General features: G+C 39.8%; 2 protein-coding genes across 2 annotated transcripts; one reads left to right on the forward strand and one right to left on the reverse strand.

Moving 5' to 3' along the window:
• Positions 1-343: 343 nt before the first annotated feature.
• On the forward strand, positions 344-16,244 carry stx18 (syntaxin 18). Its single transcript, XM_003441552.5, has 11 exons — positions 344-570; positions 10,282-10,349; positions 11,482-11,597; positions 11,744-11,821; positions 11,943-12,009; positions 12,092-12,183; positions 13,581-13,675; positions 13,984-14,042; positions 14,347-14,416; positions 14,513-14,593; positions 15,411-16,244. Exons 1-11 carry the CDS (start codon positions 418-420, stop codon positions 15,504-15,506), a joined length of 975 nt encoding a protein of 324 aa, XP_003441600.1. The 5' UTR covers positions 344-417; the 3' UTR covers positions 15,507-16,244.
• Positions 16,245-16,413: 169 nt separating this feature from the next.
• On the reverse strand, positions 16,414-22,242 carry nsg1 (neuronal vesicle trafficking associated 1). Its single transcript, XM_003441554.5, has 5 exons — positions 21,948-22,242; positions 21,480-21,633; positions 21,111-21,227; positions 19,523-19,633; positions 16,414-17,760 (listed from the first exon to the last, which is right to left on the reverse strand). The coding sequence occupies exons 2-5, from the start codon at positions 21,606-21,608 to the stop codon at positions 17,560-17,562; spliced, it is 558 nt and encodes a 185-aa protein (XP_003441602.1). The 5' UTR covers positions 21,609-21,633; positions 21,948-22,242; the 3' UTR covers positions 16,414-17,559.

Genomic DNA, 22,242 nt, shown 5'->3' on the forward strand with positions numbered 1-22,242 from the left:
CTGTGATGGATTATCTGTTATACTGGTGCTCCCTAAAACATGCCTAAAACAAAGCTGAAATTTTGATTCGTGGCACATACAGGTAAAGGCTTCAAGTTAATGCTTTCAGACTCAAGGTTTCAGTTAAAATATTAAGAGATTTTTTTAAAATTAAAGATATTTAAAGATTTTCCCTATAAGAGTTGATTCTAAGCGACCAGTATTTAAATATACGATCGGACTCTGGCAGAATTCAATTATTATGATCTGAATATTAGTTATAATAAATAAATACTGATGAAATCTTTAAGGTGAAACGTAACGCTTTCGTACCCGTATTACAGGAAAAATCTAGCGCGTCCCACGAAGATGACGTCCTCACCGGGTGACGTGTCAGTTTGTTTACAGCGGTGAGCAGTCGGCTGCAGCTGCTCAGACATGGCTGTTGATATCACGCTACTTTTCAAAGCCAGCGTTAAGACGGTCAAAACCAGGAACAAAGCCATAGGAATTGGCTTCGACTCGACCAAAGATGAAATTTTCAAGAGAAGCAGACCGAAGAGTGGCTTCTCACCGAGGGCGAAAGAAGTGGTGAGTGTTCATCCAGCCTAGCGTTAGCTAACTCTGCTAGCACAGTGGCCAAAGTGCTTTACGTTTAATGGCAGCTTCTAAACTTACTACTACTTTGTAGGAGCAACAGCAGCCAGTGGAACATATACAGTGCATATACGATGCTTACCACTTGTATTTTCTTTAGTGTGTTGGCGCTGTTCGTGGTTAGCCGGGCCTGTCAACATGTGCAGGCTATAACTTTGCTAAATGCAGTATGAACTTAAATTTGATTAGATTTTTAAAAATTTACATTGAATATATGCAAATTATATTCAAAATGTGTCATAGATTACATAATATTATGATATGTTGAGATTTAAAATATATAGGATTTGATTATTGCTCTTTTTGACTAATACGATAAGTGGCCAGTTAATCGTTTGTTGACGGCTTTGATGATCTGTACTGAGAGTAGGGAGCAGGTGAAATAGAGCCTGGAGATGTGCAGGTATGCTTTGAGAGAAGATGAAAGTCAGTAGAAGCAAGACAGAATACATGTGTGTGAATGAGAGGGAGACAGGTGTAACAGTGAAGCTGCAAGGAGCAGAGGTACTGAAGTTTGATTACTTTAGGTATCTGGGGTCAACCATCCAAAGCAATGGATAGTGCATAAGAGGTGTGAAAAAGAGTTTGCAGGCAGGGTGAAGAAGGTTGATGCAATATCAGGGGTGATTTGTTAGAGAAGGATAGCACCAAGAGGGAAAGGGAAGGTTTGCAAGACTAGACCTACTATGATGTATGGCTTGGAGGTGGTGGCACTGACAAAAACGACCGGAGGCCGAACTGAAGATGTTAAGACTTCTTAAGACTTAAGACTTCACTGGGAGTCACCAGGTTAGACGAAATTAGAAACAAACACATCAGAGTGCAAGAGAAATACTCACCTTATGCCATTTCCTGTATATACTTTGGTAATCTACAGGTAACTTTTACAGATGAGAAACCTTGTTCACATTGAACTTTTATTTAGTATTTTGTAGCCAGGCGTTAAGAATACAATATTCACTCATTAAAGTTATCTGGGGATGCCCAGGCTTACTACGTGTGCTCAACTGTGTTTTACAATTCCTGGTTATTATTATAATAACTGCATTTGTTGGAGTATGCAGTTATTATAAGTGCATACTCCACTTCATGAAAAACAGTCTTGGCACAGATTGATAGATGTGGGCAACGCAGGGAGAGAAATAAGCCAGAAATGTTGTTTCATAGCTGCTGGTGTGCAGTCTCCCAGTCTGTATTCTCATATCTGACCAAATTATCATGAAAAAAAATCACTCAAGGACAAAATTGTCACATCAATAGCCTTCCTATAGATTAATCAATAAAAGCTAAAAGTAAAAAAAAACAAAAAACACTTTTTATAGCATTGAACTCAGTGAAGCCTCTTCTTTTCATCAGAACAGTTCATTTATATTGCAGTTTAATTGTAAATTGTGCAATTTATTTTCCACAACACAAAGCCTGCAACTGATATTCAGAAAAAGTTTTACACGCTTGGATCAGCAGTTTATATTTTTTTCAGAAACCATATAAATATGAACAGCTACACGACTGAAGAAGTATGTTTTTCTTTTCTTCCTTTCTTAGTTTTCTGGCAATACCCAGTTAAAATGACCTTGGTCTCACTGAAAAATTCTAGCTTTTTAATACACTGTCAGTAATGGAATTTTGACTTCATCTCCTCTAATACTGTAATAATATCAATTTATTTGTAGGATTTCACATAAGACTAAATATATTGGGGAAAAACAGCTTTGGATCTCATTTTATGAAACATCTTAAATGATCTTTTTCCACTGAAATACAGACCTATCCTCTATGGTTGACGGTACAAGATCTAGCAGTGTACATGTTGCTTATACTTCTACTGCTGCTCTTTGGCCTGACATGAATATCTCAAAAACAAACCTCTTCAAAGGTACCTTGAAGAACCACTTTACGTATCCCAAGGGGAGTCAGGGCTTTAAGTTGTACCCGATGTCTCCAGCCATCAGCCCGAGGCAAACATAAGCCCATTTGCTGCAGCTTTGCACAACCAGGTTTTTGTTATGTTCTGTTACATTGATATTACAAATGGTGGTTTAATAAAGGCACTGCTGCTTATTCAAGAGAAACCCAAACCTATCCTGTGGTGGCTGTCTCCTTCGCGTTGCAGATATCATCTCCGACCATCTCAGTGAAGCCGTTTTTGCCTAAATTGAAAATGTGAGCTTGGAATGTCCTGACTGCTTACAGTTATGTCGCGGTTTTCACCCACGTCTCCCCAGCTCAGCTATCCTTTTCTGTCTCTATTCAGCATCACATAGGCAGTAATTTTTATGCAGGTCGCCTCTTCCCATGTATGATTCCGTAAACATGCTGCAATAACATTTTCTTTCGGCTCTCAAACAATTTCTGGGGAAAGCTGATCCTCCCAAGAGCCAGTGATTAAAGGTGGAAGATCAAAACAGAGAAAATATTAAATTAGGTCCCCAGTAACAATGTTGACGGCCGGCACCTAATGCACAACAGATGTGGGTGCCCTTCAAGACATGCATAACTCTCCCACTAACTCTCCCTCCTAAATTCCCATTGAAGCTTCGCAAAAATAGAAAGAAAACATCAAAGTTGACAAATACACAGTGGACCTCTGAGACTTTTTTCTTTTTCCACTCAAAAGTCAACACAATGAGAAAGGAAATGTAGCTACTTTCAAGTCGATTCAAAAAGGGTTTGATTGACTAATAAGAGGGCCAGTGTTTGCAGGGTGGGGTTTGGTAAGGGGAATCTTTTACCTCATAGGGGTTGGTTTTGGGCGCTGTGATCTCCGTTTCACCGCTCACCTCGTCGCTCTCCGCAGCATGCTACCCTTCTCAAGTTTAAATGGGGAAGGTCACTCTGAAATTGTCAAATTGGGTGTAGAAAATAGCGTTTGGCTCCCCACTCTGCCTTCAGTATTGGTATTCCAAAATTGGCTCCTTCTCACACTGTTTTCTTTGAAACACTGAAAAGTGGGCCAGCTCTTAAAATTATGTTGTGTTGTTAGAGGGGCTCTTCACTGTGAAAACTTTACAGTGAAATGGTATGCTCTAGTATTTTCATAACATTTAGTCACAATTTTTTCGATGATGGTTAAGTTTCCAACTCCAGTGTGTTTTATTTTTTTCTTTTTAAACAATTCAAATTTCATTTTATGTTTGAGATGTTATAAACTAAATCAAACCGTTGTGAAAGTGAAGTTAAAATTATCGCCTTGTATCACACCGGGACGTTAAAGAGGATCAGTGAACTTGCAAAGGTCAGAGTCGCAGATCAAAGTTGAAATAATCGTTAGAGATGTGTTTAAGAGCCCGTGGGTGTTTTCCTTCAGATGAAACTGGAATGAATTTGCACATTTCTTTTTTGCTTAACGGATCACATGCAGATGGTGTACAGCCACAGCAGCAGATGTTACATGACATTTATGAGTTGTTTAGGGAATGTGGTGCACAAGTATGGACTTTTTTTTCCCCCCACGGCTTTTCTAGAAGTAAAAGTAATTGGCAGTCAAAAAAAGGTAAAACATTTATCATAGGTATGTTAAAAAGCCCAAAAGCCAGATCAGTGAAAAATAAAAGAATTGATATTGTTCATAAGATGTACTATAGCAATGTAGCGCCTTATTTAGCCACATTTAGCAAATTTACAGTCAGTAATTTCATATTATGCTTCTGCTCATCATGTTACCAAAGTACAACACGAAAGGTAAAACGCGATCGCATACAGCTGCCTAAGCCAAGTCTATGCCGAGCGATTTGCAGGGATCACGCTCAGATGAACAGTGCTGCTAAATGGTTTCTTTTACCAGTTGGCCTAATCTCTGCACTGTTTTCCCATGAAAGCCAGGCAAATTGAATTTTGAGGCATCTGCTGTCAGCCCTGAGCAGGATCGTGATTTTTGTTTTACTGCACGCAACAAAAGGTTTTGGAAGGACTCATGAAAATGAAACTAATGAGCAAAAAGTGGTTAAAAGCAGTTTTACAGATGCATGACAAGCTCTAAGTCATGAGGCAGTCGTTGCTTTTCTGTAGACACGATTGTTAGAGATGAACAAGCAGCAGCTGTGGATACTTTAAATACTGTCTTACGGCATTATCATTAAGCAAATGTTGCCATTTCCCAATACTAATGACAGCAGACTGCATTCATCACTCTTAACACTAAAATCCGAGCCATGAAACTACAACAGATGTGTACTTATCAGTTTAAGCAAATGACAACTATAAAGAAGACAAGTGGGCCTTTTGTTACAGGATAAAATGTGGAAATAAGTCATGGGGTATTCATTATTTGTTGTCATTTCACATTGATACTGAATGCACAAAGTAAAACTAAAGCAGACGATACTGTTTCAGGTTTGTTTTTGAGGCAAAGGTCAATAGACGAGTTTGTTGTAAAGACTCAAGTAGGTTTGAGTTTTCCAGTACTGTGAGAATCTGACTCCGATCAAACGTCTGGATTTTCTAGCCACTCCTCAATTTATTTTGCTTTATTAAATCACTCAAGTGTTTTCTGTCTTTATAGAATATGTCTTTTTCTTGCTCTTGAGAGTTTTTGAAACCAAATTTTAACTCAAGTGGTTTTGTTTTTGGTTCTTTTTTGGAAGTGAATTATATCAATTCAGTGATGTATAATACACCGATGGAAAGTTGTCGTGTCACTGTTTTTTTGCATTTAATATTCTACAACATGATATGAAATTACCTTATTACACTGAAATTACATTTCTGGTACTTTATAGGTGTTTTCAGTGCTACTGTATGCAGGGGAAAAAACGTATTTATTATAACGACCATGACAACTGATACCAGGTTGGCAGGAGATGCTTATTAAGTACATCTAGGTTATAGATGATTTATTTCCTTTTGTTGTCAGGATTTCTGCCTGTGTATTCTGCAGTCCTAAGCAGGGGTGAGCTTTCTTTTATTTACTTGTTTCACCAGGGGGATGGCAATGTGGACAGTACGTTTCTTACTCTTCTATGACCCACTGTGTGTGCGCAGAGCAGCATCTACACAGCTCTGCAGCACTGTTTGCATTATGTTGTATATGAATATTGAAAATTAATAACGTGTAATATAAGATTTCCTCCTGGGCTGAAACAAACACGTGGCCTTGCAAACCATCATTCCAGTTTCGCTGTGATAATATTTTGGCAGTTTTGAAAAACAGACACAGTTTAAATCAAAGGTTTGCATCAGTCCAACCAAGGCAACTTGACCAAACTTCAGTAAACACAAGAGACATGGTCTTATAATTCAAAAATATGCTTAAATAATCACAAAAAGTGAATAAGTATACTCTCTAAGGAATATCAATAAATACTTACACAACAATATTTTGAATCTCTAATGGATGATACTGTATGTATCTACCATATTATGTGGTGTCTTTTTTTTAAAAACAGTTCTGTTTATCTCACATGCTTAACGTCACCTTCTCTTCAGCTTTGCCTTTTGTTGATTAATTAATTTTTTCTCCCATTTTGTCCAATTGTGTTTTAGTGAAACGTTACAGCCCCGCCCTTCACATCTGTTTCATATGAAATTGATTATTAAGATATGATTGCTTTGAATGCATGCTTGAAATCGGTTTAGGCAGACTGTAAACCTTCCTCTATAGTTTTGCCACTGACTCAGTCCGTCTCACTAAGCTCCAGCAGCAGGACCGTTACAAGTTGTGATTGAACAGAGATGATTGCTGAATACTTTCCATCTGTCTTGAAGGGGAGAAATGTGACACAGTTGTAAAATACAATAGCGGTAATATGGTCGTTTCAGCTTTGTACTCTTTACCGCAGACTATACATTGGCTGATGTTCCTCAGTATTTGAAAATCTCTAATATATGATTCAGACTCTCCGTAACTTTTCAAATCCATGCTTGATCTGACCTGTGTGACGGTAAATGAAGAAGCACAGAGACTGCATGCAAGCGCTGCTTTCCACATCTTTGTATCGAAATGAATTGGCCGGTTAAACCCGTGACAGATTAATACAACTTTAGCACATATCAAAAGGGTCAAGGATCCAGTTGGTAAATATTCTTAAAAGCTTTGTTTGATTACTCTTCGTTTGTTTATAGAGCTGACTAAAGCTTCCTAACTGTGAATAGACATGAGAAGACAAAACTCAGCCCATTAGAGAGTCAGACATAAACATGATAATAGAGTCAACATGTGGCTCAGCGTTCTCCTCTGAAGCATCCTCTCTGCATCAGGGCCACATTCCTAAACACAACATAACGTGGCGTCAGTATGGATAGCCTACAGTCAGGACACACAGGGACTTGAACCAAAGCAGGGCAGTCTTCATCAAATTCTGTCAGTTACCTGGATTAAACAAAACAAAGAGCTATCCAGGCTCTTTAGAAAATCTGCTAGCTAAGCCTTTTCTCTTTTCTTCCTCATAATAATCCCCCCTGATGGTTTGTTTGGGCTCAGTCAGAGCTGGAGGGAACCAAGGGGAAGGAGAAAGTGAGGAGGTAAAGTGGGGGTCTTTGATGATGACGAGATTAGATATAGCCCGGCAGACTGTCTCCTCCTGCCTTCCCTGCAAGCTCTGCCTCACACACACCTGCGGCAGCTACACGTTACACTCACACACACGCTCACGCGTACCTATGCATACACATATATGGTTAGCTGCATGCACAAGGCCACCCCCTTCCTCATTGTTGAGGAATTACTTGCTCTTTAGGGTCTTAAGTTACAAGAGCAATTGATCCCTCTGACCCCCTGCAAACCCTTGAGGTTGTGCTGGGAATCCGAGCTCCAATGTATACACACAGGAGGCAGCTCAACCCCCAGAGCAGCAGTCTTTGACACTCCTCAGCACCCCCACAACACACTCTAACACACACACACACACACACACACTTCTTCCACTGTGTTCCAGTGCTTTGGACTTAGCACTGCCTGCTGGTGAAAAAGGTGTAGTACCATGACTAGAGGTTTGTAGTCAGATAAACTTTGTACAAAGCTGAAACCGAGTGTTAATTGCAAGCAGGAAACAGTTTATAGTAAAGACAAGACAAATCGTTCTTGGTGTGGAGGAGTTTATATTTTCTAATTTCAAGTCTAGATTACATAAATATCTCTGTGTTTCATTTAGGAACTCAGACATAACATTTCACTTTATTTGTTCCTCGCAAAATCATACCAAAAGACTCTAAACCACAAAGAACGAGTTGAAATGTTACAGCAACAACACAAAGCAACTTTTAATTAAAAAAACAAAAACAAAAACCAAACAGTCCAATCTTTGCTGTAAGATGTTGTTTCCAAGCTTGTTTGCAGTTTAAAGCTATAAAAAACTTATAAAGGTTGTTAAAATGATAACCAGTCTTATTCACTGACATGCTAGATTTTCATTATATGAGGGATTCTTTGCATGTGTTTGATTAACTTCAAAGAGCAGTCCGTGACTCTACGTACTACTTCATGTCATTAATATAATTCATCTAAATGGTTGCAATAAGACTGTGTTGCAAAGATGGCTGTGTCCAATTAATACCCTCCAAACAGCAAGCTGGAAGGATTGCTCATGAACCTCTACAGTGTGGGAATGTTTCAGAAACACAGTCAACAGTGTGGTGCATTGAAAACGGCTTATTATGCCAGTACAGCTGTATCAGCATCTATTAACAAGACATCGTCCTGTCCTCACTTAAGCATTATATACTACAATTGTCAAGGTACTGAGTGTATTGTGTTTGTAGTAGTTGCCTAAAAAGGGATTTTTACCAACTCTTTCCTCTCCACAGTGCAAAAAAATATCATTGAACTGCTGCTATTTTAGTAATGGCATACCATGCATCGTCTTAACATTGCCATGGACCATTTTATATTGTATTTTTTGTATATGTTTTAACAGTGGTCATATTAACTGTGTTAACTCCAGAGATGAGGTGAATTCAGATTTGTTAAGGATTTTAAGTCGAGTGAAAGCACTGATTTGTCAGTTAAGGGAAGCGCCGACTGTTACATATGCAGATTAATATAACAGTGTCACATGAGTCCTTTTGAAGTTGTGCTCCAATATTATTCTGATCAGGCATCTGAAAAAAAGGTCTGTTATTATTGTGATAACTAACAAACCCCTGAGTTTTAATCATAGGTCTTTTGTTTGGTAGTCAAGATACTGTTAAATTTACCGAACAAGAGTGGTTGTAATAATATAAAAAAGAATTTAGATGTCATATTTAGAAATTATAATCATGCCAAATGAAGAATATATTAAAATAATTTACATTTATGGTGTAACATTAATGTTTGATTACAGATATAATACGTAATGAGTTGCATCATAAAATGTCTCATGACACGATGATGCTCACCCAAACTTTGTCGTCATTGTTGTTGTCTGCTCCCATGCGGTATTTTCTAGACTTTAAGTGTGTACAGTCATAATTATGGTTGGTCAGTGATTGATGGAGAATGCTGCAACAGTAAAACTAGAGATTTACTAGAGCCAATTTCAAACAGGCATGTTTTGAATAGGCTCTAAACTAGTAACTAATGCTGATCTGAATGACTTTAAACTATAAGTACGGTTCTGTTCTCCCTGAACCCTCCAAGCTCAACTGCTCTGAACATCAATTAACTCCTGACCTCACAAATAATTGTATTATTAGAGGGGGTCAGCCTGCCTTGTCCTTGCCTACGTTAGCATGCCCCCCACAGCAGTGTCGTACGTCACCCTCTAAACCAGAGAAGGACTTCTAGGTTTCTAACAAATTGCTGGGCTCTGTTTATCACAACACCTTCTTTCTGCCCTGACAAACGAGTCATTTTTCAAACGTCAGCTCAAATAAAACACCGCTTTAAGTCACTGTGACGCTAGGAATGAATGTTTAGAGACATTATTAGACGACTGGTGCCAGGTTACTCTTTACAGCCAAAGCAATTTGATAATTGAGGCTGTTAGGGTGAAAAAGTGAAGGCTGAAGACAGCGTCGTTATGCTATCAAAATAATCCCCCACGCTCTGTGCTCGCTGTCACAGTCAAACTCATTGTGTCATTTTTCAGTCCTGCGCCTGTCTCAGTTCTGTCTTCTTGTGGATCCAACAGAGCCTGCTGTGTGTGCTTTCACACCCTCTTGTAGCCTGCCAGCAGAGCTCTGTGGACAGGGAAGCAATTTGGTCTTTTTTAATATTTGACTGAATTACACGAGCAAATATTGGATTGAACCAAGTTTCCTCTGGTTTCCCTTTGCACACACATACACACACTCCTGGACTTTCTCTCTGTGATAAATAGCAACAGATCATAAATTTAAAGCTTATTGGAAATGGCTCTGTCAGTGCTCTGTATGCTCTGTAAGCTCATGGTTTTATTTATGAGAGCTGTTTGACGGGCAAATTGCTGGTTTGATTTTTGTATGTCCTGGAGTTGATGAATTGTCATAAGTAAATATTGAGAATTCACAGAGATAGAAGGACATTGGTTTCCTGTCACTTCCAATAAATGTTAAGTTATGCATTTACTCTGGCTCTGTTGGAATGTAGCTGGGAGAAAATAGTTTCCTCATACATGTCTGAAAAACAAAACAAAACAGTGTTGACTGAAATTAACATATTTGAAGGTGCAACTGCGGGTAGTATTTAAAGACTTGTTGACATGACGGTGATGAGGTCGAGTAATGCTACTTCTCACTTTATCTTGGCAGATCACGAACATCACCAAGCTCAAAGACTTTCTGCTACAGCACAGAAAAGATTATGTGAGCGCCGGAAGGTAAGCTTCTCCAAACAGTCGCAGTAATCCTCCACAATCAACAACAGCGACGGCAAAACCCTTCAAGGCTGCAGGGAAAGCTGATGAGGGCACAAACACTTTGATTCTGACAAAATTCAGAGAAGGTCAGGAGTCAGGGTTATTTTCAACATGTCTGTGTGTGTGTGTCTGTGCGCGCGCTACAGGGGCTGCCTGCTGGCACAAGGTCAGCAGCGAGTCGGGTGGTCTGTAGAGGCAGACTCCAGTCTAATTGTCTGGAATAATTGAGCTGCAACCAAGTGTAGAGCAAATCACACCCAGGGACTAATCCAGGCCTTCCTCTCTCCAAGGCCCCTCTGTGTTTTGTGGGTGTGTGGGGGTGTGTGTGTGTGTGTGTGTGTGTGTGTGTGTGGGAGTAGCCACTGTTGGGAAAGAGTTGTTGATGAAACCTCAAAAGAAAGCATTAACTAAGCATTAGACATGTCAGTGGGTTGAGTGTGGTAGTATTTAGTGATGGGACTATCCACTGATATGTTTGCAAGTCTTATATACATTCAGCTTTTCCCATAGCTGTTACTATCTTCCAGTTTTCCTGTTAACCTCTTAGTCCTAAGAGTAATTGTGACCTATAGTTGATAACTGATTTATTTACACTGATTAAAACAGATGCATTTTATATTTATTTATTTTATAACATGAAACTAAAATCCTTCAATTGATGGCTTGTTCAGCTTTAAATCTTGTAATTATTATCAATTATTTGTTGTCAAGTGACATCTCTATTTCCTGGACAGCCACCCACAAACTAATAATATAAAGGGAAAAGACTCAAACATGTTTACCTTTTAAAGTTTAAAACACCTAGCTAAAGCAAAATACAGACTTTAGCTTGCTTACTGCCTTGCTTCCTTAGGTTTCTCCCTGCAAAGTGTGCATTGCATGATGGGATGCTTAACATGATGCTCACTTAGGACAAATTTGGAGTACACTGTTTAAAGCTGCGCATGGATATGAGGGAAGAAGGAGTATTTGGACAAGTGCTTTCTCAACTTGAAACTATTCACATTACGGCATGTCTGTCGGTGTAAAAATAAATCTGTTGTTTGTAAAAGTCTTCAAGCTCACTCTCATTGCTCCGGTGTGTGTTTTACAGTCTCATTTCATCGGACCTTTCCCGCATGACAGACAATGACCGGGACCAGATCGACCAGGATGCTCAGATCTTTATGAGAACCTGCTCTGAAGCCATCAAGCTGCTACGCAGTGAAGGTGTGTCTTTTTATTTCTGTGCAACAAATCAACTTAAATGGAAATTTAAACATCATATCTGGAAATGCTGATATGGTCTTGTTCATACTGCATGCTTTCCAAGTTAGGAAGTCTTGACTGTAAATGTATTGTTTTTGTCATCTCAGCTGAGAAACAGGTGATGTCAGCTCAGATAAAGGAGCACAGGGGAGCGGTGCTAGACCTCATTGAAACATACCTAAAAGGTGAGTTTGTAGCTAATTACTGAACTTCTAGTGAGTCCTCTGTTACCTGTTTTGCTAGTTCATAATTGTTTCATAATGCATCTGACACAATTTGGTCATACCTTGCATCTTTGGTTTTAAGGTGTATGCAAGCTGTACTCTGAGCAGAGAGCCATTAGAGTCAAGAGAATGGTGGACAAGAAGAGGCTGTGAGTATTTGCATTCCTCACTGACCTGTTGTCATTTTTAAACTGCTTGTGATTCACGTAATATTGTGTTCTGTGGTCACAGATCAAGACTGGTACCAGAGCATCACAGTCCAGTGGAGAAAAAAGTGGAAGTGGAGCCCACAGAGGAGGACACCATTAAGGAGGAAAGTTCTGGTAAGTCACCATACAAACCCTGACACGACAAGCCCTGCTGCATTTTATTAGAACTTACCTGACTGCAAATTATGCTATACATATATAATATATATAATGTCATGGTGTCTTATCACAGTGTCATTGCACATGATTATTCTTTGTGATCTCAGTTGAGATTCAAGTATGAGTATTTATTCATATCATCATCCAAAGCCAACAGTGGCAGACAGGAAGAGATATGTGGCACTATTTGGATCAGTTAAATGTATTAAATGTTGTAATTACAGTACAGTGGTCCCTCGCTGTAACGCGGTTCACATTTCGCGGCCTCGCTGATTTGCTGATTTTTGTTTTTTGCATGCTTTTTTTTTTGACAGCGCATTGTGTTCTGCATCCTGATTGGCTGTAGACCATTGTCAATCAATCTCCTCCATGCCGTGTCTCCTGTACAGTACAGAATGTGTTCAGCTTGTCAAATTTACATAAATCTTCGATCGCTAGCAGTGTGACTCTGAAGTGCTGCACTGTATGTTTGTAAGTTTTCTCCCCAACAAACACAACAATGTCGACGAAAAGTTTTGCACCGTCAAAGGCACCTGCCCTAGCACCCAAAAGGCAGAGGACGATGCTAACCATCACACAAAAAGTTGGACTTCTAGACATGCTAAAGGAAGGTAGAAGTTGCTGTATTTTTTGGACCATAAGGCGCATTAAGTGAAACAAAACAGATAAGTCAAACTATACTCAACTCATTCTTCTTGCTACCCTTACTTCCGTACCATTGATTCATTAATGTTGAATTCTCTCGCAGCTGCTCTATTCCCATATTTTGGACCTGAAAACAGAGTTTTATCTTTGGTTTCATTCTATAATACCGGGCTTATCTTTCTACGAAGGTTTGAACTTTGAGGGTCTTTAAACAAGAGAGAAAAGGGTGAAAATGTTCATGCCTGTCTGAGAAAAGTGTATAAAGTGTGTAGTGAGGGGTTTTACAGTCTTAAAACATCTATAATAATTGTAAAAATTAAAGTTGGCTATTTTGCGGATTTCACCTATCGTGGGTTATTTTTGGAACGTAACTCCCGCGATAAACGAGGGACCACTGTCGTCAAAAAGGACATTTCTTGTTATAATCATGTCAACTTGATTTGTATTTGAATGTGAAAACTGCATTAAGAGAACTAAGTTGAACTAATTTCAAAGCTTATCTGGACTCACATCACACTCACTCTAAAAAATAAGTTACTGAATGGTGGAATAGCTTACCAAAGGCAGTAAAGGAGTAACTAAATAATAAACTAACTGAAGATATTCCATTTAAAAAACTCCATCATAATAACTGCTCAAGGTTATATTTTCAGAGAGGTTTCTTATTGTAACACGTCTAAAGTTGTCTTTTGTCTTCCGTCCTTTAGAGAAGACTACATCATCAGAGGTCCAGGACAACCCTGTAAACCTGTGGGAGGAGAGCCGAGTGGAAGATGAGCTCTCTCCAGAGGAAATTCAGATGGTGTGACACCTTAGAAGATATTTATGTGTACAGAATAATGAATGATCTGCATGATTCAAACGTTAATGTTGTACTTTGACAGCGTGTCGGTGCACAGGGACAACTCATTGTTGATTTTTACCAGAGGTTTGAAGGGTTAAAGATTTAGAGCAGCAAATGTCAGACTAATTTGGATTGTTATTTGTCATCACAAAAGCAGCTTACAGGGATTGCCTGATAAGGCAAATAAAAGTGGAAATATACTAACGCTAAATTAGCATTTGACATCTGCATTATACATATTTATTCAGTACTGTTTTTATGTCTAGTTTGAGCAGGAAAACCAGAGGTTGATCAGTGAGATGAACAGCCTGGTGGATGAAGTGAGGTGAGTCTCCATCTGTGTATGTTCCCTTCTGTTTTTGATAAGTCTGTTTTAAACAGCATGGCTGTTAGATGATGTATGAAATGTTAGATGTTGATCCAGACAGGATTAAAAATGACCCAAAGATTTGAGTGTTTGCAGATTAGTCCTCTGGTGGCTAATAAAAATAAATGACATGGATCTGAAACACTTGTGATAAAAAATCACTAAACACTAAATGTTCCCCTAACATCATCTGGAAGGGCTTATATATGCTAGCCACATTATTTTCATTGGATGCTTCATGCCAGTGTTTTGTACCCACCAGGCAAATCGAGGGGAAGGTGGTAGAGATCTCACGACTTCAAGAAATCTTTGCTGAGAAGGTCCTGCACCAAGTGAGTTGAGTTCCTTCGGTTTCACACAGGCAGTCTGTTAAGTGCACAGTGCATTGTTGTACACAGACTTATTGTCCGTCTTATTCTTCATGACAGGAAGCAGAAATAGACAACATTCATCAGCTCGTCGTTGGTGCTACAGAGAATGTCAAAGAAGGCAATGAGGATATACGAGAGGTACCATTTACTGCACTGGGGGAAAAACACACATCTGCATCAAATATATTGGCTGTGCATTCTCCGGTCACTTTATTAGATACACCTTGCTAGTACTAGGTTAGACCCCCTTTTACCTTCAGAACTGCTTTAATTTCAACAGATTCAACAAGGTGCTAAAAAAAATTCCTCTAAGATTTTGGTTCATGTTCACATGATAGCATCACACACACACACATGCGGCAGATTTGTCAGCTCCACATCCATGATGTGATGCTCCTGTTTCACGAACATGCTTTCATGTTGCAGCAGACATCAATAATTTTCAGACCAGGCCACATTTGACCAATTTACTGTTCTCCAATGTTGGTGAGGTTGAGCATCGGTTTTCTGTTCTTATCTGACAAGAGTGGCACGTGGTGTGATCTTCTGCTGCTGTAGCGCATCTGCTTCAAGGACATATGTTCAGAGATGCTCTTATGCATACCTTGGTTGTAACAAGTGGTCATTTGTGTTGTTGTCGCCTTCTTTTTGGCTCACAGCAGTCTGGCCAATCTCTTTGGACCTCTGGCATGAACAACGCATTTTGGCCTAGAAAACTGCCATTCACTGGACAGTGATATTAACAACCGTGCCATGTTCAGAGTCACTTAAATCACTTTTTTCCCCCCATTCTGATGCTCAGCTTGAACTTCAGCAGGTCTTCTGCATGTCTAAATGCATTGAACTGCTGAATGTGATGGCCGATTAGGTATTTATATTGACAACCAGTTGAACAGGTGTACCGGTGATTATATTTCCACTCAGTAAAATGTCATTGTGTTTACTTCTTTTTAAGGCTATCAAAAACAACGCTGGATTCAGGGTATGGATCCTCTTTTTCCTCGTTATGTGCTCTTTCTCTCTTCTCTTCCTGGACTGGTATGACAGTTAACACGACTGCCCAAATGGACTCTGGACAACAACAAACTGCCTGAAGCTGATACACAATGCCTATCTCAGAAGTAATTGTACGACTGACCGAGAAGTGAAGTAATGGCAACAGCGAGGCTGAACGTGCAGTTTACCAGACTCGATCTGGTGCATAAATTATTGTCCATGAAGATTGTGTCCTCAAGTTTAAATGGCACTTAATTCTTCCCTGATTCTATCTAGGGTAGCTTTAATATAAAAATGCACTTGTATTTTAACATCTTGCCTTTCTCAGCCATGAGTAACAATGGTTTGACTGGATTTCGATCCCTGTGAATCTCTTCCGAAACTGTTTTATGCACTAGAGCGTTTTTGCATCTTGACAACACAGTCCCATGTATTCAAAAAGATTTGTTCTTTATGTAAAATAGATTGCTCTAAATGCTGAAAATGATTTGCAGATTGGACCCGAATAAACTGCACTGGCACATCAGATACATTCAAGTAAAAGCAAATGATTCTCAATTAATCATATATATATGAGATATATATATATATCTCATTAATTCATGATGATATTTCATGATATAAAACAATTTTTATATTTCGTATCTATGTGGGTTTGCAGATAACATCAAAGGCAGCTGAAGTCGCTGCTTGCCTTGGTTCGTGTCAGCTAAGGAGAAAGTAGCTGTTGACTTCTGATGTTTCTGCTAATCTGTTTATAATGATTAACCCAGATTCCAGTGACAGCATTAAAGTGCTTTGAACATTTTTTTCCTTTTATGTCAGCTCAAGAGCAACTGGAACTTTGAACTGTATTTATTTTCTGTGCCGAGGGAGTTTTCAGCAGCTCTGACATGACTTGCTCTCAAAATAATGAATAAAAATCTTCCTTTGCATAAATGGATTGCACATAGACGTCGGTGTGAAATGTGGGCACTTTATTTGAGTTTTTCATTTGACATTTTTTTTATGTAGCAAATGCACTTCAATGGCAATCATTACATTGTTTGAAAAAGGTACATAATTTGTGGCAGGTTAAGTTAAATGACAAATACAGAAAGGAAACAACAGGACAAGCAACTACTGTCAGATTGTTCCACTACATCAGCCTAACTCTAGTATCTGTGGTGGCTGCTTATAGCCATATATGGCGACGTTAATCAATGCAAAGCATTGCACAATACAGTGTCTTCACTAGCAATGCAAAAAACATTCAGTACAGTAGCTTAAAAGTTATGCTCTGTAAAGTAATCCTTAAATAAGTGTTGTGTAGCCAGCAAATCAAAGCACATTGTGTTCACAGAGTCCAAATGAATGGAAACAATCATTCATGTCTGTTTGAGGAAAAAAAAAAAGAAAGAAACTTGATCAAATACTCAAAGTTGTTTTTTTTAAAAGCACTATATGCAGAGAGCAGTACAGCACAATTTAAAATATTTTTTCTGCTGGTACATTTCCTCCAAGTCAAGCCTTTGTTCACAATACCATAACACTAAGACATTTTCATACAGATGGCCTCAGTGGCAAACATCCTGTCACTTCATGAGAAATTTACCACTCGCCCAACCTCGAGATTTCCAACATGCTCATATCAGTACTTGATGTATTGGAAAACAAAGAGATTTAAAGCAAACTGATTGTTATTAAGAGTCGTGCGTGCATAAAACAAGCGACGCAGACACGAGATGGTTCACAGTCGTTTCACAATCTGAGTACTAAAGTGAGCTCTGTTACATATGTGTATGTACAAAGACAGTGAATGTGTGTGTCAGTGTTTGTTTCTGTGGCTTTTTTTCTACACGTTTGCCACTCAAAGTGTAAATAAATAACAGTGTATGCTATTCAAACAAACCTGTAAATCCACCCAGCTGTTAGCCTCACTTGCAGAAATTCCTCCTACTGTAAGCATCAGCTGACCAAACTACATCAACAAGGCAGCATAGCACCTCAGCCAAGAGAAGTGGATTTTTAACCATTAAAGCCACAGGACTGGGAGGTTTGCTTGAATGGCACAACCATATTATTTATTTTTCTGCAGCAGGGGAGGCCACCACCTGATCCCAGGTTGGTTAAGCCAGTTTCTGGGCAGTCTCCGTCTCCTGCTGGGTGACCTTCTCCTCAGACATGATGGTCACCCATGGTGATACTGACCGAGTGATGGTCTGCTTGGCTATGTTGTAGTGGTTAATGAGTGTGAAGAGACGTCCGCGGCCCCCAGGGCCCTGAGGGGGGTAGTTGCCATACAGCCCAGCTGGCATGCAGCGACCTTGCTGCTCCAAAAAGAGAGAATTAAACATACAGGGAGTTAACTCATTCAGTGCACGCAATAGGTGACGACAACAGAATATAGATCGGAGCAAAAGAGCACAGAAAACAACGCAAGTTAAATCTTATCATTTAAACAATTATACAGTGCTGTGCAAAAGTCTGGAGTCACAATTTGTGTCTTAAATTTTGCTCTGGAAAATTGCTGCAGTGATTTATTTTAACGTGCAAACATGCATGTATATAAGGGGGGGAAAGTTTATGCAGTTGTAATGAGCTTGAAAGTCAAAATATTTGGTATGACCACCTTTATTCTTCAACACAGTCTCTTAGTCAAGCTTTCTTGTCATTTCTTTAAGTAGTCTTCAAGAATAGTTCTCCAGACTTTGGATGTTTGCTCCTTTGTCTTCTGTTGATGACCAAACAGTGCTTCAATAATGTTGAGCTCTGGGCTCTTTGGAGGCCAGTCCATGACTGATATTGTTTCACTCTGTTCCTATACCCAGGTATGTTTTTACTGCATTAGTAGTTTGTTTGGGATCAATGTCACCCTAGAAAGTTAAGCCATTGACACTCAGATTTTTTCCAGATGGCATTGCATTGTTGATCAAAATGTGGTGGAACTTTGGCAAGATGCCCAACGTCACTGGAGGAATACAGCCCCAAACCATGAACCTCCAACCTTATTTTATAGATGGCTACAGACACTCACTGTGGTACCTCTCTCCTGGCCTCCTCTGTACATTGAGCAATTTCAACCACAAGTTTCAAATTAGACTTTCAGACTAGTTCTTGTATAATCTGGCATACCTCTACCTGTTCCCCTTCCCTGAAAATGGCTTCTTGACAGCAAAACTTCTACTGAGATTATTTCTGATTAGGCTTTACTGGACAGTAGAAAGGTCAACTGAGGGGCCAGACTCATCTCTCAGGTCCTGTGTCAGGTCTTTGTTGGATTTTCTTCCGATTTCTTAAGGACACCATGTCACGATGTGCCAGGTGTTTGGGTAATAGCTCTATGGGAATCACCTTGTTGGTGCAAAAGTGCTGGAAGCAAAAGTATTGGTGGCAAAATCTAAAGAAATAAAGGGTGACTCAAGACTTTTTCCCAGCACTGTAGGTAAAGGGATTAAGGCTTTAAAATGAGATAATAATCGATAACCTCAGACCCACAGCTTTTATTGTGAGTATATGTCATTTTTGCAGACCAGCAGTATGGGACGATACAAGCCTTAGGTAAGGATTAATCTAAACTGCTCCTGGAAAAGGAACACAACTGGAAACCAGTCAACAAAATTAATAACCAAAATTTTATTTTTATTAAAAGTAGCCACATTAAGCTATTGCGAATGGCTGACCATCATGACTGTTTCAGCAAAGCTATTTAATGTGTTTTATTGCTTATTGACTGAACATTTTGTCTGTAATATGAAAAATCTATTATGTTTTTCCTCTCAAAAATTACATATTTTCACACAAACAGGTGGCACTGGTAATAAAATTTAGATTTATTGGGGATCTAAGGAAGTTCAGATAAGAGTTATTTTTTAAAAAATCCATGGCAAAAATACATTCTCTATTTATATCAGCTTAAATTATATCAGTGAATGTAGTATCAGCACTCATGAGCAGTTAAAACCTCATTTAAATTAGACATTTAAAATAACGCAACAAAAATGCTTTACTACATGAAGGAAAAAGGTTTATCCAGATAAATGTAAAAAGAAGAAAAGAAAAAACAGCAACACAGTGAAATGTTTTGCTTACCGTGTAAACAAAGCTGTCAGGACAAGGCTGTTCATACTGGTAGACCTTGTAGACGACGAGGAACACTACGCACATCAGGAAAGCCAGAGCACAGATCACCAGCAAGGTCACCTAAAGGAGACGCACAGTGTCATCGTCAGCAGAAGACCTACGTGACAGCTCCGTTAAAGGACACCATAAATAGACTCCCTACGTCTTGATGAAAGGAAGCGAGTGGGCAGACTGGAGCAACCTCTAATAGCTTCTTTGATATTAAAGGTTGAGCGAGAGTAAAAGGTTGCCATATTGAAGCAAGAAAAAAAAAGATGTAGACAACTATGTGGAAGGTCATAAAGTAAAACGGTGACAGTAACATCCAGTCAGGTCTACAGAATAATCTGAATAAATTAACTCGACAAGAACACAGTTTGTGCGGCCACCTGTACAGTTCAGCTCCCACGTCTCAGGGGAGTTATGTAACACCTACTGGAGCTTCTGGGCAGTGGGAGTGAGCGCCTCATTATTAACCAAGATGTAACCCCCCCCCCTTTCCAAGGTGTGCTTGAGGTATTTTTATGCAGCAGAATACATGAATATGCTAAGTGATTTGGTCCTTTGAGGAGGGAAAAAATATATTTTAAAGCAATGTCAGAGAAATGGTTCTGTATCTGTGAAATTTCACAGTTGCAGCAGAGAAACAAGACTTCACACATTATGAGCAATGTGCCACACATCCAACAACTCTTTGAGGGTTTTTTTTTTTTTGGCCCACTGTGTTTCGCTCAGGTTTGATAAGATTCTTAACAGTGTGCGTCGATATGAATGACATTATTTGCTTTTTATCTGTTTGCTTGAATTGGACAGTTACACAGCAGAGCATACAGTGCAGCGTGCACAAAGCAGAGCAACAGGAGCTTATTACAGAGACTCTCTGTGATGAAAGGCCTGCCTGCAACATTTCAAAGCACCGACGTGAGGATGCGGGCTGTGTTCTTTCAGGCAGTGATGTGAGTCGGTGGCTTTATGTTTGAGAATTAAAGCCCTACAAAGATAGCCTGGCACTGCTCAGAGATACATTTTCATCTGTTGATTATGAATGTGGAGGGAGGATGGCTCAGTGCAGGCACAGGACACCTGGAGATGAATTTCTAGGGAGAAAGGGCATCTTTTTACGCATTCGTTTCTTTTAAAAGCAAAACGCGCGTTTCAGTCATTCTATAGGTGGGCACAGAGAAATCCATCTTCTAATCAAAGGAGCATTAAAAGGTGGGAGAGATGCTGCCATTTGGAGGCCATCACCATGGCAGCAGCTGAATTAATGAGAGTCTCAGGGCGGGGTTAAGTGAATCAGTGAGCATTATGTCTCTCTGTATAGCCGGCCAAGATTACAGGCAACAAGGGAGGACAGGGAGGCGAAAGAGGGCTGAATGAAGAGCCAAAAAAGTATAAGCTGTGCTGGGGAGGAAATATTATGATTGGAGGGGGAGATGAAAAATGTCCTGAGCAGCAGGCAGACACATGTCTGCTCTCGGGGATGTGCATGTGTGGGAGTATACTGGGAAATGGATGAGGCATGAAACACAGATTGTAGCAGCTCCGTTATTCTTACTTTGAGTCGCTCAGAAACGCCTTCAATGATGCTTATTGAGAACTCTGCGATTTTGGGAGATCGTAGCTTTCCCTTTTTGCTCTCACCATCATAATCTGCCTTTGTCTTCACCACCACCTGGCAGGAAAATAAAACACAGCCGCTTCATGAGAAGAAGAACAAAACCATGACTGGTAAAATCATCGGCATGTTTATTTTTAATGTAAGTGATACAGTTATAAGCAATATGACTTAAGTGATGTGTAATACTGAAGACTGGTTACCCGTTTCCCCCCCTAATTGGAGTGATAGCAATACCACTAAACGCGCTGGTTCCCTCGCTTTGAATCACAAATATCAATGGAAATTTTGGTAAATCAAAAAGCATACCTTATCCGGTGGGGGGAACTGCAGCTGACTGGCATCTAATGGTGTTATAAGAGGGATGGTGTCAAACCCGTCTTCAGAAACCACCTTCCCGTTGGTTTTCTCGCTGAAATTATTGCCCAGTTTAACCATTTTCCCTGCACGGAAAAACGCCAACCTGAGGGGGTCAAAAAAAAAAAAAAAAACAAGCACTCATTAAACCTAAAGGAAAAGCATTATCCATCGTCCTCTGCCCCGCAAGATTACATAAATATTCCAGGAATTGTGCATTATGTTTTTGTTTCTCTCACACGAAAACAACAATGCAATCCAATCAGTGTAATGTGCACGATGTGGGGCGTTTTGTGGGCCACGAGAAAGCCCGTTGAGCACAAAAGCGCAGGAGAGGACACGCAAAGCTCGGGCTGATGCATCACCGTGAAGGGGGAAAAATATACACAGAAATACGCGTTAATGCACCCAAGCACTTACCAACTCAAGCGATACAGGGGGGTTGATCCGTGAGCCTCTCGCAGTGTAGTGGTTTTATTCCTGCAGTACTGCTTTGTGCCTTCTTGAGGTGTGACGCAGCCGATTTGCGGGGAGCTGGTGCACAATATGGCCAGCTGGGTTTGTGCGCCGCGTTACCTCCGAGCTGGATGCTGCTGCTGGTGTCTGGCTGCACTGCAAGTGATGTAACGTCCTCATTACATCCATCCATCCATACACACACACGCGCGCGCAGGAACCCACTCCGACCAGCGGCTGTAAACCCTCTGCTCTCCAA

The sequence above is a fragment of the Oreochromis niloticus genome, linkage group LG5, assembly GCF_001858045.2.
Source record: "Oreochromis niloticus isolate F11D_XX linkage group LG5, O_niloticus_UMD_NMBU, whole genome shotgun sequence".
Lineage (NCBI taxonomy): Eukaryota > Metazoa > Chordata > Actinopteri > Cichliformes > Cichlidae > Oreochromis > Oreochromis niloticus.